This window comes from Rissa tridactyla, chromosome 1 (genome assembly GCF_028500815.1).
Source record: "Rissa tridactyla isolate bRisTri1 chromosome 1, bRisTri1.patW.cur.20221130, whole genome shotgun sequence".
Lineage (NCBI taxonomy): Eukaryota > Metazoa > Chordata > Aves > Charadriiformes > Laridae > Rissa > Rissa tridactyla.
In genome coordinates, this window is record NC_071466.1 from 166,202,327 (window position 1) to 166,216,716 (window position 14,390).

The following is a 14,390-nucleotide window of genomic DNA, read 5'->3' on the forward strand; positions in this document are numbered from 1 at the left end:
AGCATTCCGCCCCGGAACCCCCCATTGTAATTTTATCGCTACCTTAAAAACAACACGCGTGCAGAAACTAACAGCGATTACGGCTCTTTCCTTGAAATTCGTGGGTGGCTCTGAAAAGAGCCTTTGTGTTTTTAAAATCGTGACCTATCCCAGGAATCAGAGTTTAGCCGCCGAAGCCGTAGAGGGTGCGCCCCTGTCGCTTGAGAGCGTAGACCACGTCCATGGCCGTGACCGTCTTCCTCTTGGCGTGCTCGGTGTAGGTGACGGCGTCGCGGATCACGTTCTCCAGGAAGACCTTGAGAACGCCGCGCGTCTCCTCGTAGATGAGCCCCGAGATGCGCTTGACGCCGCCGCGCCGAGCCAGGCGGCGGATGGCCGGCTTGGTGATGCCCTGGATATTGTCGCGCAACACCTTACGGTGGCGTTTAGCACCCCCTTTGCCGAGCCCCTTCCCGCCCTTGCCTCTGCCAGACATGCTTCCGCTCCAATCGACCCCGACACCGTATGGCGGGAAGGGCCGCCCGCGCCGGTGTATATTGCCCTGGGTCCGACCTGTTTGAGGACTGCGACGGGGCAGGGCCAGGGCGGGCTCTTCTGCGCGCCCTTCCCCCTGCGGGCAGGGCCGTTCGCGCCATCGCCTCCGATGGGGGGCGGGGGCGGGCAGTCGGCTCCGTGCCAGTCTCGTCCCCGGCCCCGGGAGGCCGCCGGCTGGGGCTGAGCACGGCGGGAGGCCCTGCCCCGCAGGGGGCACCCTTCCTCCCGTCGCTGCGGCGCCGGGTGCCCGTTGCCGGGGTAGAAGTTGGGGGGAGGGGGGGGCGAGGGGGGGGCCGGGTGGTGCGCGGGCGCGGGTCTGCAGCAAAATCCAGCCAATGGGGGCGGCGGGGCCGCGAGTGCTGCTTCCCGCCCGCGCGCCGCCATTTCCGTGCGCTTCCACAAAGGGCTCCAACGGGGATCGGGACGGAGAGGGAGATGGGCGGGCGCGGTGGTGTCTGTGCTCGGGTAAATCCACTGTGTCATAGCGAGTGCTGAGTAACGCGATTAATGCGTTTTATTTTTATTTGTTTCATGGAGACACGTTCCCTTTTTGTAGGCGTTTTAAGTCAGTTGCACGTCCCGGGTCTCTTAACTGCGTGATCACGCGGCTTTTTTTGTGTTTATGGGACTGAGGTGCTGTTGAAGGCACTGATCTATTTATCTTGTTAGTGTATGCATGAAAAAAAAACCTAGATTGCTTCTAAAAATTTGGTGTGTTTCTCATTTTCACTGTCCTACCCTTCATTGATAAGTAATATCTCAAAGCATTCCTTTTGCTGTTTTTTTCTTCCCTTATTTGGACACAAAACATAACATTTGTCTAAGTTGTAGTTCTACATCTGCTCTCAGAGGGAAGAAAACATCATTTTAATGGATTGCCTCCTCTTAATCATCTTTAGTAATCTCAAGTTTCCAAATGTCATTTTATTTCAGAAAATGGACGGCAACTTTCTCTCCCCTCCCCCCCCCCCCCCCCTTTATGCTTTACTTTCATCTGGTGGCTTTTCCAGTACGTTTATTTTATGCTTACTCTTTCTGTAATTAGTTATAAGTCTTCAGCTGATAATGACAGCAATTTACAAAGCTAGAAAACTTGCAGGTATAGATGGCAGTCTGCAGCATTTAATACAATTGTGTTTAATATTCCAGTCTTGTTGTCTAAAAGATTTACAGTAGCTACTCATAACCTTAAAACCAGACTCCTCACATGTGATTCTTGGATGCATCACGCACTTTAGAATTTTTCCAAAATAATCAGAACCGCTAGACAGCTGCGTTTCATCATCAATGCATTTGTAATAATCCCTTATTCTATGTGCTACGATCTTGTTGTTCTGTAACTTCTCGTGAGAATTACCATTGGTTCTTTTCTCTGTATTACCACAGTGGAATACACCAGACTGAAATTAAATGACATTTAGAAACCAATCTAAATCTCTAACACTTGTCCTACTACTATTAAAATTTTGTATTTTTGTCTCTGCTTCTTTGTTTTGGTTAATTTTTTCTGTTTGTTTGCTTTTCAGGAGCTTTTGGCATTGCCAAAGTGTACTCTGTAAGCCCAAAATAATGCACAGGTGTCTGACTTTCCCTCATTAGACAAGCAGCGCTCCAGCACTTCTGGTTGAAGAGGCTGCAGAAGGTGGGATACAGCAGAAGGCCAAGGTACTACTAAAAAATCCCATTTTTTCCCTTGAAACCCATTTAAGCAATAAGCATAGACAGAAAAGGATTATCTTTCTGACTTGAGATTTCAGAATAAGAAAGGGCATTTTCCAGAAAAATCCATGCAGAGCTCACACAGGAGCTGTAGTGGCAAAACACTAACAGCAGATTTGCCTTTATGTCTTCCTGTTACCTCATAGAAACTTCCAGATGGTGCAATTACCTGAGCAGGAGAAAGCTGCCAGCTTGCAGCACAATGTGTTCACATGCAGGAAATACCCCAATGAGGGGAAAAAGAGAGTCCCACAGTTCATACTGTTTGGTAACCTGCAGTAGGCTGGTGACTCCTTCAAACTCTGACATCCTTGAGTTGTTCTTGAAGCCTTTTCTCTGTTCCCTCCCATCAGACTTAGGTTTCCTGACTCTGAAGGATTATTTCTTTTGGATACTCCAAAGCCTCGGTAAGACACTGGGAACTCCACTGTTATTGAAGTGACTGGATGTCAATAAATTCCCATCTATTTCCTTTACTGACAATGAGGTTTTTTAGGCTGTTGAGAGAAATATGAGTGTCTAGATTCCTTTTCCATATACCTTGTCTAAACAGTGCAATAAACTCAGCTCATCTGGCATCACTGATAAGGTTTCCACAATCAGTTCTTTCCAAGAATGTGTGTTCCCTTTATAAATATCTTCTAACCCTCTCCCTACTCCCCTCCCCAATTATTTTGCCTTCGTCACTCTCCAGTTGTACCCCCTTGTGAAGGGGCACCACGCACAACCACACTACATCAGGAACGACTGGCCTTCAGTTATTATTCAGCTGCTGGTTTTGCAGGGGCAGGTTGTGTTTTGAGGTTTTTTTAACAGATTTTTTTTATCTGGAAGGCTAAAAACAAGCAGTAGTTGTTCAAGTTCACAGTAGCCACCTTTCCTCAATGGAGGCTCTAACGTGGATTTCTTTCTACTCCGTAGCTGATTTTTATAAAACTTGTTAGAACTGAGAATCTCCGAGACCTGAATCAACTGCCATTTTTGTTGGAACTGATCAACAGACTTGAAAGGATTAACATGGGGAGGCAGGTGTTTGCAGAAGCTGGGTTTGTTTGGTGGCGGGGGGAAGAATGCATGTGTCTTGTTTTTAATGCCTCTGCTTTCTGGACCCATGCACTTCACATTGCGGAGATTGCCCTGTGTTAGTCTACATTTTATCTTTCAGAGAAGCGTAACAAGAGCAGCAGCCTTCATCTGCTATTGTGGAGACAAAACCGGAGCTCCTATGCCACACTGTCCCAGAGCAGCATGTCAAGTCGTGGGCTTTCATAGATGTTCACAAGAGAACTCCAGTTACCGGGCAGAGGTGTTCTCTGTAAACCGCTTTTCCATAATGTTTGTGCCAAAAGAAAGTCATCAGGTTCACTGCATATATGAGGAGTTAAATGTTTAGTGAGAGGCCACTCTGTCTTCTCTTCCTTCTTTCCTGAAAAAGGGAGAGCTGCTTTTTTTCTCTTTAAAAGGCAGACACAACTCCCTCCTGCCTCACCATATTTCCTCCAAGCTAACTGAGCTGCTAAAGGCAGCTGTGGGGGAAGCAGAGCAAATGGAGATGGATGAGCACCCACCTCATCCCCGTCCCTGATGAGGGGGAGCAGAGCTGGGGGAGGCGGACATGAAACCAGAGAGCCACAGCATCACAAAGGCAGCAGGAAGCTGCTCTCCTCAACACGGGTGGCTGCTTTTGTCCCCCCAGTTTAGGTGTTGAGCACAGCAGAAGTGCCTTCAAGCAAGCCTTACTCACCAGGAAGGAGAAAGGTTCCACTCTTTCCTCATCTGGCTACCTTTCTTCAGACAGCACTATTTTGGACATAGGCTGGAAATCTTTGTGCATCCAGAATTCTGCCCAGCAGGGCAAAAGGAAAAAAAAACAAAAAAAAACAACAACAAAAAACCAAACCAGCCTGGTAAGGTGAGAGGTCTTTTTATCGCTTGCCCAGAATGTCTCTTACTGTCCTTACAAATCTGCCTGAAGAATTAGTTTTGTTGTGATTTTAGCAGTCTCGCTCACCTTAAGCAACATTTACCCATGCCAGATGGGTTCCTTGTGTAGGCCCGTGCCATCCATCTCCTCTGATACCAACAAAGTCTAGATTTTGAATGGCCCTTAAGGGTTCCAAAAGGAAATAGCATCATTATAGCACTGGCTATATCATACCAAGTTATCCAGTCCTAGCATCATTCAACAAAAAAATTAACTTGATTGCTTTCAAAGCGGATCATAGGGCTCTCATTTACCAATTAATGAATTTATAATTGTAACTTATAATGTGGCCACACATAATTTTAATTTTTAAAAAAATCATGGTTACCCCTTTTCTAAACATACAGATTAATACTATATTAAAGAACATTTCCCCATCACATATTAAGAAAAAAACCACAAACAACAAAACTATGCCAGAATTCTTAATATCATTAATCATGTTAGACTATTTAAACAATTATATTTTCTTCTTGAACAATTAAGTCAACAAGAAAACAGCCAGAATTTCTGATTCACAATAAATTCAAAGTTCAGTTTGAAATCCACGATTCGCCTGTATTACCAGGAATATCTTGCTTTGACTTAAACAAATTCATCCAACATTTATTACATCCCAAAAGAAGTCCACATTCTTTCAACTCAGACATTAAATCAGAACCTCCATCTCACTTACAGTGCTGAAAAACAAGCCGTGTTCTGCGGGCCGGAAGAATTAATTTCAAACACAATACTAAGAAAGCTTAGTGTTCCGTATCTTACTGCTCCATATCTTTTCTGGTTGCATTTTTTCCCTTTTACACATAACTCGTGGCTGTTATATGCAGTATGCAGGTACACATTTTGAAGGGGAAAAAAAGAAAAAGAAGAGTAGCAAAACCCCTTGTAATTTCCTCTATATTTGTTTTTTCTAGAGAAATTACCGATAACGACACTTTGTACGTGCAGATCAGCCCGAGCTGCAGGGGACACAGGGGCCCGGATGCTGCGGGGTGACCCCGGGGGCCGGAGGGCAGGGGATGAGCTTCACCACCGCGCCGTGCGATTGAAAGTGTTCGTTGTGATTGGCTGGTTGGATTCGAATTATTAACCAATGCGAGCGTGGGATTTAAAATGGGCCAATTACAAAGCCGTTCGTACGAGACCGGACGTCAGCGGCCCCGTTACCCAATAGAAGCGCTGATAGCGGAGGCCAGAAATTTGCATAAGGCCCCTATAAATAGGGGAGTAATCGCATTAGCAGGTACTCCGGTGCTGCTGAGCCACCAGAGAGTTCTTATCATGCCCGAGCCGGCCAAGTCCGCTCCCGCGCCCAAGAAGGGCTCCAAGAAAGCGGTGACCAAGACGCAGAAGAAGGGCGACAAGAAGCGCAAGAAGAGCCGCAAGGAGAGCTACTCCATCTACGTGTACAAGGTGCTGAAGCAGGTGCACCCCGACACGGGCATCTCGTCCAAGGCCATGGGCATCATGAACTCCTTCGTCAACGACATCTTCGAGCGCATCGCTGGCGAGGCCTCGCGCCTGGCGCACTACAACAAGCGCTCCACCATCACCTCGCGGGAGATCCAGACGGCCGTGCGGCTCCTGCTGCCCGGCGAGCTGGCCAAGCACGCCGTCTCCGAGGGCACCAAGGCTGTCACCAAGTACACGAGCTCCAAGTAGAGCGTCTCGGACCCGTCAGTTTTTAACCCAAAAGGCTCTTTTAAGAGCCACCAATTTTTTCATGTGGAAGAGCTGAATTACTGGGTTTTTTTTTTGGAAGGTATGTGTGTAGCCTGCTTATTTTCACATCACTGGAAAGTTAAGTATTTCTCTTTTCAGGTAGCTGAAATGTAATCACTTAATTTTTGTGCTGCGTGCTCCTGGTTAGCAGCCCGTACTTGGTATGTGGAGTTATAGTTGGTTGTTTAAAACTTGTTTCTGGGTATGTGGTATTAGCTCTAGGCTTGATCTATGTCCAAAAAGCAGCGGCAACTTTGTCTTGTTTTACCAGCTCTCCGTTTTCAGAACTCGGAAGTCCCACGGGCGTAAGGTAGGTCGTTATTTATTTTATTTTCTAAGCGGTTTAATGCCTTTTACTGGATAGGTCCGGTAGAAAATGCCGGCTGCTATTCAGAACTCGCTCTCTGTGCCATATACCTGCAACATAAAAAGTTTATTTCTGCCTCTTTCAGTAACTAATAAATACTCTGAAAGCAGTTTCTGAAGTGAGCCTTCTAGTTGTGCTTGTAGCTTGCTTTCTGGTTGGGGTGGGCTTTTTTTTCTCGATAACGTTTCAGTACCCCCCCACCCCTCCTCCAATACCACCGCTTTCTTCAGTGAAATAATGTCCCTACTCGATTGAAAATAGTGATTTTTTTCTTTACAGAAAAGTTTTCTGGTTTAAAACACCAACAACAAACTTGCGTAGGAGTTGGTTCTCTTTTTAAAAAAAAAAATTATATACATATAAAAATGACAAATAGGGACGCGGATGTGGGGGCGGCCGGTGCTGCGCAGGGCACGCGGGGCGGAGGGGGCTGGCAGTATTGGAGCGTGGGTCCGCAGATCTTCCTACCCCGCCGCGCTGTTGCGAAAGTCGAGTTCCGTCCGCCGAAGCTGCGCTGCCGGGGGGAGCTGCCTTCTGCGGGGACAAAGGCGGAGCCGGGGCGCGGCACACGCAGCTTTTCTCCATTCCTGATCCGTCCGTGCTCCCCCCACCGCCACCTCCGGGGAAGGGGAAGGAGGGGCCGCCGCGGAGCCTCGAAAGGGAGGGGGAGGAGTCACTGCCCCGAGGGGCGGGGCCTGGGGGGCTGGGCTGGGTGGGCGGAATGGACCAATCCCGGACCAGCGCGGGACTTTTAAACTGGGCCGGGAGCCGCTCCCCGGGCTCAGGGGTCGCCGCCGCCGCCTCCTGCAGCCGCTCTCGGCTGCGCCGGTCATTAACGAGAGGGGCGGAGTAAGCGTCGGGCTCCCGAATTGCACGTAGGAAAAACGTTTCCTCTTTAAGAAAGGCCCGTGACTGCCCGGCAGGCCGCACGGAATGCGCACGTTTTGAAAATGGTAACTTTCGTCGTTCCGGTATAAAATCCTACTAAAATCTGTGCAGGATTTGGTTTGGCTGCTGCGATTTACTATAGTGTTCCAGCTCCTTTTAAGAGAAAGTGGGTGGCTCTTAAAAGAGCCTTTGGGTTTATTTAAATGAGTAGACTCTATAGTTTTTTCTCAGACGTTTCACTTCTTTTTGGGCGCCGCCTTCTTTGCCTTGGCCGCTTTCGGCTTGGCTGCCTTGGGCTTGGCTGCCTTGGGCTTTACTGCCTTTGCCTTGGCCGGGCTCTTTGCTGCCTTTTTGGGGCGGCCTGCTTTGGCTGCTTTCTTGGGGCTCTTGGCTGCTTTCTTGGCCGCGGTAGCAGCCGGCTTCTTGGCTTTCTTGGGGCTCTTCTTCACAGCTGCAGCTTTCTTGGGCTTCTTGGCGGCACTGGCGGGCTTCTTAGCCGCTGGCTTCTTCGGCTTAGCCGCTGGCTTTTTCTTGGTTGCTTTCTCCTTTGTCTCACCAGGTTTCTTGTTCAGTTTGAAAGACCCGGAGGCGCCGGTGCCCTTGGTCTGCACCAGAGTGCCCTTGCTGACGAGACTCTTGAGCCCCAGCTTGATGCGGCTGTTGTTCTTCTCCACATCGTAGCCGCCGGCGGCCAGCGCCTTCTTGAGCGCGGCGAGGGAGAGCCCCTTGCGCTCCTTGGAGGCGGAGACGGCCTTGGTGATCAGCTCGGTGACGCTGGGGCCGGCGGGTTTGCGGGCTTTGGAGCCGCCCGCCGTTTTCTTCGGCTTCTTGGCGGCGGCCTTGGCACCGGGCGCAGAGACAGCGGGAGCGGCAACAGGCGCGGTCTCCGACATGGTGGCAGCCGTTCGTCCACGGATCGGGGGGAACCACTGGGCCTGTACCAAGTCGGCGGCCTCGTATTTATAGAGCGGAGCCGCGCGGTGATTGGTGCGTTGCAGCGCCCGCCCCGCTGCACGGCAGAAAGGTCTCTTCTCCCCGCTCATTTTGTGTTTCTTAGGAGCCGAAAAAGCCCGTTTTTATCCGAATTTCCGCCCCCGAGCTCCCCCCGGGTGGCAGCGGCGTGGAAAAGACAGATTGTTGTTCCCCTGGGCGAAGTTTCCCTTCGAAGAGGCAAAGGGTGAGTTAAAAAAGAGGCGATAAACCCCGAGTCCTGGACCTGGGCAGACCTCGGGAGGCAGAAACTTTTGTTTTTCCTTCTAAATAAAATCCGCGACGTGGGCAACTAAATCTCCAAAGTAATTAATTAGTATTCTTTAAAGGGTCTTCTCTTAATCTGAACTGAAAACCGGGGATTTGAATGGATATTTTAATCGCAAATTGATTTCAAAGAGGAGGAAGTAACACAGGCTCATCTCGAGCACTGAATATGGATTAGAAATTAGCTTCTCTGTCCAAAATCCTTTACCCCTTTCAAAATAATTAAAATAAATTAAATTAGTGCATCATGCGACAAGGCCAGAGGCAGATTAAAGTCCTGCGAAGGGCTGTTTGTGCCCCAGAGGAGAGGACTTTTTGCAGCATAGCAGCTTGGACTGTGTTGCTCAGTGAGCACAATACAGACATGGTTCCCTAGCACTCGGCTACAGAAATTTTTATTTTCCTAATAAATTAGGCGACATAAGAACTTAACACGGCCAGTTTTTGTTGCCACTTTTAATTAGTACCCTGTCGCTCTATAATTGAGCGTTGTTTTTATTTTGATACAGTTTGATTGGTGAAAATCTGAGTCATCGTTGTCTAAGGAGACACCGCTGCAACTGATTTTTCCATACTTCTGGCACAATAAAACTTGCACAAGTTATCAGTTCGGGCTCCCTTTTCACAGCAGATTACAAAATATTCAGTTTTTTTACTGTTCAGTGACCGATTCTTGCATTGGAAGTGATATTAAAAATAACTTATCCAACTGATGTATCTGCTATGCTAAAATGACTGGCTGCTAGCAAAAGGTGGACATTCTTTATCTGCACTTTATCAAGACCACACTTCAACAAATTAAAAATAAACGCATTTTATTTTTCATAACACAGAGAATTAAAACAAGTATTCTCTGACATCTTCATTGTTGCCTACATCCCTTTTGTTTGCCAAAGGCCTGTCAGGTGTTTGTTACCACTTGTGGCTGTAACTGGAGGTCAAACTAAAATTTAGTACAATGTTATGATTCAAATAATTTATGTTTGTGAATGCATAATTATTAAAATGTGTTTATTGACCGATAAGCCCTGATTTTCTGGCTTTATTTCAACATCTCTACGGTAACATTCAGCACTATATATATGTATATAAGGTAAAAAATCAGAATTGGCAACGCTCCATTTTACCTCAAATCTCCTGCCATTTCCAATTTCTCTCCAGCCCAGTCAGCCTTCGGACAGGACACGGGCACGGCTGCTCAGATGAAGCCACGAGAAAACCGTGTTAAAAATTAATAATTCAGAATGCTTCTTGTTACGAGGAAAAAAAAAAGGCAACTTCTCTAGGTCAAAAGGTTGTTTGGGGGCTTAGGGCGTGGTGGTGGTTGTTTTTAAAGACATCGGTGGGTTACCTCCACTTCACGCGGGGCTGAGCCGACACAGGCAGGGCCAGGGGGGAGTGAGGGAAAGGGGTGGGGGCTGGGGGCTCCCTCCTGGAGTAGCCTCCGGCTTTGTGTGCTTCTCACCCCACATGGAGCGAAACGATTCCTTCTATATGGAAGAAACCTCATTTTTAGTACATATTAATCAGCAACTAATGGGCTTTTTTAGCAATATTGAAGTCGAACCGTTTAAAAAATTCTTTAAAAATATCCAATTTTTCTTGGCTTTTTTTAATGCTAAAACCAGAAACATCTGATTTTTAACAGAAAAAACAACAGGTTCTCTTGGCTGTCTTTGGGTATTTTTAGGATCTGCAGCTCCTTTTATGAGGAAGTGGGTGGCTCTAAAAAGAGCCTTTGGGTTACTTTTGAGATATGAGTGCTCCCACAGGTCCGCTTCACTTGCTCTTGGCCTTGTGACTCTCGGTCTTCTTGGGCAGCAGCACGGCCTGGATGTTGGGCAGCACCCCGCCCTGCGCGATCGTCACCTTGCCCAGCAGCTTGTTGAGCTCCTCGTCGTTGCGGATGGCCAGCTGCAGGTGGCGGGGGATGATGCGCGTCTTCTTGTTGTCGCGGGCCGCGTTGCCTGCCAGCTCCAGGATCTCGGCCGTCAGGTACTCCAGCACGGCCGCCAGGTACACCGGCGCGCCGGCGCCCACCCGCTCCGCGTAGTTGCCCTTGCGCAGCAGACGGTGCACGCGGCCCACGGGGAACTGCAGCCCGGCCCGCGACGAGCGCGACTTGGCCTTGGCCCGCGCCTTCCCGCCCTGCTTCCCACGGCCAGACATAGTACCCGACGCTCTTCCGCAGCCACCACCCACCGAACACCGACGAGACACGCCCGCCGCACGGCCTCTGCGCCCGGCCCCCTTTTATAGCTTCCCCGCGCGCCCCGGCCCGCTTTGCGATTGGCTGCGGAGCGCTCGCCCTCGCGCCGACCAATGGCGCTGCGGATCCAAATCCACCCAATGGGGGAGCGGGCGGCTGGCCCCGCCCTGCGCGCTGTCCCGCCTACCAGCGGGGGTGTAGGGAAGAGCACGGGACGGGCGCTCCCGGCGCAGCGGCGTTGTGGGGGGGGACGGGGTACAACCCGCCGCCCCTCGGCTCCGATTGTGGCTCGTTTCGGCCGAACAGCCCCCGCCGCGGCTGCCCCCGTCCCCGGGACGTGCTCCAGAACTCCGTCCTACAGGGAAACGTGTTCCTGCGGGCCTGAGGAGAGCAGCGGTGTGCAGCGGCCTCCCAGGAACAGGGGGAGCCTCTGCTGGTGCGGTGGCTGTCGTTTTAGAAATGGTCCTGTATTTAGAACCTCGGAAATGCTACTACAGGATTTCCTTTTTTGAAAAATTATTATTATTACAAAATAGACACGTTCCTTTTCGTAGGGACATCTGCCACCCAGCAGATGGTATGTGCAGAAACCAGGCAGGAACTTAGAGGAAATCTCTCCCATTTTGGAGATAAATTACTCAAGAATTACTTTAATCAAACTATTTGCAATGCTATTCTGCAGAGCATTGGAAAGACACGCTGTGATGGTTTTATTCAGACTAGAGAATATCTCAGTGTGCCAATAAGCTGAATTGACTTGCAGATTGAGGATGTTTGTCTGGTACGTTCTGGGCTTGTCTTGTGAACAGAGAGATTCCTGTTCATTGTTGCTCCTTTGCTTTAATTATCCATGGTTTCTCTTTATGCCTTGACATATTTTTCTCTTTCTTCCATGCTTTTCTGGCAAGGGCAGACACCATCCTTGTGTAAACCAATGAAGGAGCCTCCAGCCTGGACAGCCACATCCTGCTACCCCAGTGCTGTGCGGCTCACTCTTCCTCCGTTTTCCCCATAACCTGGGATTCTGCTCATTTCTGTGTCATTTTTTTTGTTACCATCCTCATTCCTTGATGCTTTTATACTCTAACACGTGGTTGTTTGTAATGCAACCCAGATCCTATGACATGGATCTCACGAAATTACACTGAAGTAGTGCAAATGCCAGACTATGCTGCTTACCCTGGACACCAGCATTGACATATTTCAGGGAAAGAGAAAGACATGACTCCCACCAGGCCAACCATTACAGCCTAGCAAAAAAAAAAAAAAAAAAAAAACAAACAAAATAAACAGCAAAAACAAAACAAAAAAAAAACAACAAAAAACACCCAACAAACACACACCCACCCACCACCAAACCAGCCAAAACCCCCAAAAGAACACATTTCATCTAAATTCTGCAGGTCAGAGAGCAACAGAGAACTAACTGTCACGCTTCAACATCCTTCTTTCCAGAAGGGTACAACAGTGGGAATTCTGATCTAAACTGTTCAGCATATGCAGGTCATGGCAGAATTACAAACAAAGCAAAATAAAATATGTGACAAAGTATGGTCACAACTTGTTTATGTCTGGCCAACCAAGACCAGCTCATCCAGTGACCTTTAGAAAGCATCTTTCCTTAGTGGTGTGATTAAGTGGATTATGCCAAATTAACTAATCCCAAGAATCTTTCTATTTTTCCATTTTTACGCCATCACTAATCTTCACTGATGCATTGGGCAAGTCACATCACTTCTCCATGCCCCTTTCCTCCCCATGATCATTTCTTCTTCTGTGAAGACTACACTGGGCCACAGGTGAAATACACGACCACAAGATGGTGGTGGTATTACAGAGATGAATCGCAGAGTTCTGTATGACCACCATGCAAAGACGAGGACAAATTGGTCTGGTTTTATGTTACCAGTTGTCCAGAGCTGAGAACATCTGTTCTGGAGTCATAGAGAAGATGGCATTACAGGACTGTGTCCACAACTAGCGCCATCATAAGGTAAATACATAATTGTTTGCACATAATTGTTCTTGAATATGCCACAAGCTTTCTATTATGTTTTCTCCCTTTTAACAAAACAATTTCAATTTAAATACTAAATGCCAATTCAACTCTCCCTCAATAAATAAACAGTTTCAATTTGATATATCAAATTGAACAGTATTCCATTTGTTTTTTTGACCAGTGTCAGGGTATTGAGACACAGTACAGGTACTAAGGAGCTTTTTCCTATTTTCACTTGATAGAAGTGTTAGCACAAAACCTTATGTAATTCAATGGATGTCCAGCCAAATGTCCATGTCATTGATCTGTTTATTTTTAAGGATTCCACTCAGAGTCATTACCAGAGACCAAAGATAACACATGTATAAAGGGGAAAAACTTATTTAGCTCATGGAAGTATAGTCAATTCAGCAAGGAAATTGCTTTACAATCGTTTCTGATGCTGGAGTAGAAAGGGTTGTCAGCAGTCCTCAAAGCTGGATTTGATATTTCTGCCACAGCCCATGATTTGTGTGGCTGGTGAACAACCAGGTGTTTACCTGAGCACATAGACTGAAGTCAGGGCATCCAGATATTCCATTGCTTTCATAAAAAGGAAAGCTTTTACTACTTTGTGCCCTTTCATAAAACAGGAAGAGTTTACTACTTTGTGCCCTTTCCACTTAGAATCACAGAATGGCAGGGCTTGGAAGGGACCTTCAGAGACCATCTAGTCCAACCCCCCTGCCAAAGCAGGCTCATCGAGAGCAGGTTGCACAGGAAAGCATATCCTTTGAATATTTCCAGAGAAGAAGATTCCACAGCCTCTCTGGGCAGCCTGTTCCAGTGCTCTGTCACCCTTTATTAAACGCAAGAAAGGAAGAAAATCCCCCATATTAAATGAGCTGAAGACAAACCACAGTTCTAGACAACGAGATGAAGTATCAGTCCCACATGCAGACAGTTTCCACACACATAGTCCCAGCTAGTCATACAGCTCCCAACCTCACAGGTTTATCAAAAAAAAAAATAAAATACCACAAGAGAATGCAAGAAGCCTTCTGTACAAGAGCCAGACAAAACAGTAGACATCCTAGATTTGGACTAGTCCTAGGAAAAAAAAAAAATATATATAATATTGCAGCTCCTGGATGACTTGCATTGTCAAATCCAGCATTTCCATGTGGCCTCAACACCCATTCCAGGGGCACTTTCCCTCCCCTCTGCCTTTCCCTAAGCCATCTGAGAGGTCTATCAATTGTAGGAACTACCTGCCTCCTTTACAACCCCACTTCACCCCAGGCAGGGTGAGGAAATCACTCTTCTCATATTATGCACATTTCTTGTGCATGAAATTTACCTTTTTGTGCCTATTTAAACATCTAGCAAATTCAAATGCTTTTGACTCAGTCTGAAGAGGAATAGGTTCAGCAACGGGCAAGTGTTCACGCTGTCCCAAGAGAAGTAAAGGTGGCTCACCTACGTGAGAATATGGCCAAAGGAATATAAAAAAAAAAAAAAAAAAGATTAAAAAAATTCCAGACCGGAGGAGCAGAATGAATCAAGCGACTCCTGCAGGTTACTAATGTAATCACAGGGCTGCCAGGGAGATTTTCTCGACCTTGAACATGACAGAGAGGGAGGTCCTCAGCCTGCAACACAGTTGTTCTCCTCAGGCTGCTTCCTGGGAGGAAGAGTCAATAATATTAACTTGAGGGTCGTAGGTACCACA

At 47.6% G+C, this 14,390-nt stretch overlaps 4 protein-coding genes across 4 annotated transcripts in view; 1 reads left to right on the top strand and 3 right to left on the bottom strand.

The window, feature by feature from the left end:
• LOC128904638 (uncharacterized) overlaps window positions 1-609 on the bottom strand; it is a 29,637-nt gene extending 29,028 nt beyond the window's left edge. Inside the window, exon 1 of the mRNA XM_054189294.1 lies at window positions 190-609. Within this exon, the coding sequence (XP_054045269.1) occupies window positions 190-475 (286 nt within the window). The 5' untranslated portion in view covers window positions 476-609. The remainder of the gene's footprint in view (window positions 1-189) is intronic.
• Window positions 610-2,807: 2,198 nt separating this feature from the next.
• LOC128904634 (histone H2B 1/2/3/4/6-like) lies at window positions 2,808-6,675 on the top strand. The gene is made up of 2 exons (XM_054189284.1): window positions 2,808-4,165; window positions 5,152-6,675. Exon 2 carries the CDS (start codon window positions 5,351-5,353, stop codon window positions 5,897-5,899), a length of 549 nt encoding a protein of 182 aa, XP_054045259.1. The 5' UTR covers window positions 2,808-4,165; window positions 5,152-5,350; the 3' UTR covers window positions 5,900-6,675.
• Window positions 6,676-7,004: 329 nt separating this feature from the next.
• LOC128904633 (histone H1) lies at window positions 7,005-8,157 on the bottom strand. The gene has a single exon (XM_054189283.1). It carries the CDS (start codon window positions 8,105-8,107, stop codon window positions 7,451-7,453), a length of 657 nt encoding a protein of 218 aa, XP_054045258.1. The 5' UTR covers window positions 8,108-8,157; the 3' UTR covers window positions 7,005-7,450.
• A 17-nt stretch (window positions 8,158-8,174) lies between these two features.
• Window positions 8,175-10,687, bottom strand: LOC128904646 (histone H2A type 2-C). Its single transcript, XM_054189300.1, has 2 exons — window positions 9,599-10,687; window positions 8,175-8,374 (listed from the first exon to the last, which is right to left on the bottom strand). The coding sequence occupies exon 1, from the start codon at window positions 10,638-10,640 to the stop codon at window positions 10,251-10,253; it is 390 nt and encodes a 129-aa protein (XP_054045275.1). The 5' UTR covers window positions 10,641-10,687; the 3' UTR covers window positions 8,175-8,374; window positions 9,599-10,250.
• Window positions 10,688-14,390: the final 3,703 nt, after the last annotated feature.

What these genes read in the sequence shown, in the direction of transcription:
- LOC128904646 (XM_054189300.1), bottom strand. Translation starts at nt 10,640, where the DNA reads ATGTCTGGCCGTGGGAAGCAGGGCGGGAAGGCGCGGGCCAAGGCCAAG.
- LOC128904633 (XM_054189283.1), bottom strand. Translation starts at nt 8,107, where the DNA reads ATGTCGGAGACCGCGCCTGTTGCCGCTCCCGCTGTCTCTGCGCCCGGT.
- LOC128904634 (XM_054189284.1), top strand. Translation starts at nt 5,351, where the DNA reads ATGGGCCAATTACAAAGCCGTTCGTACGAGACCGGACGTCAGCGGCCC.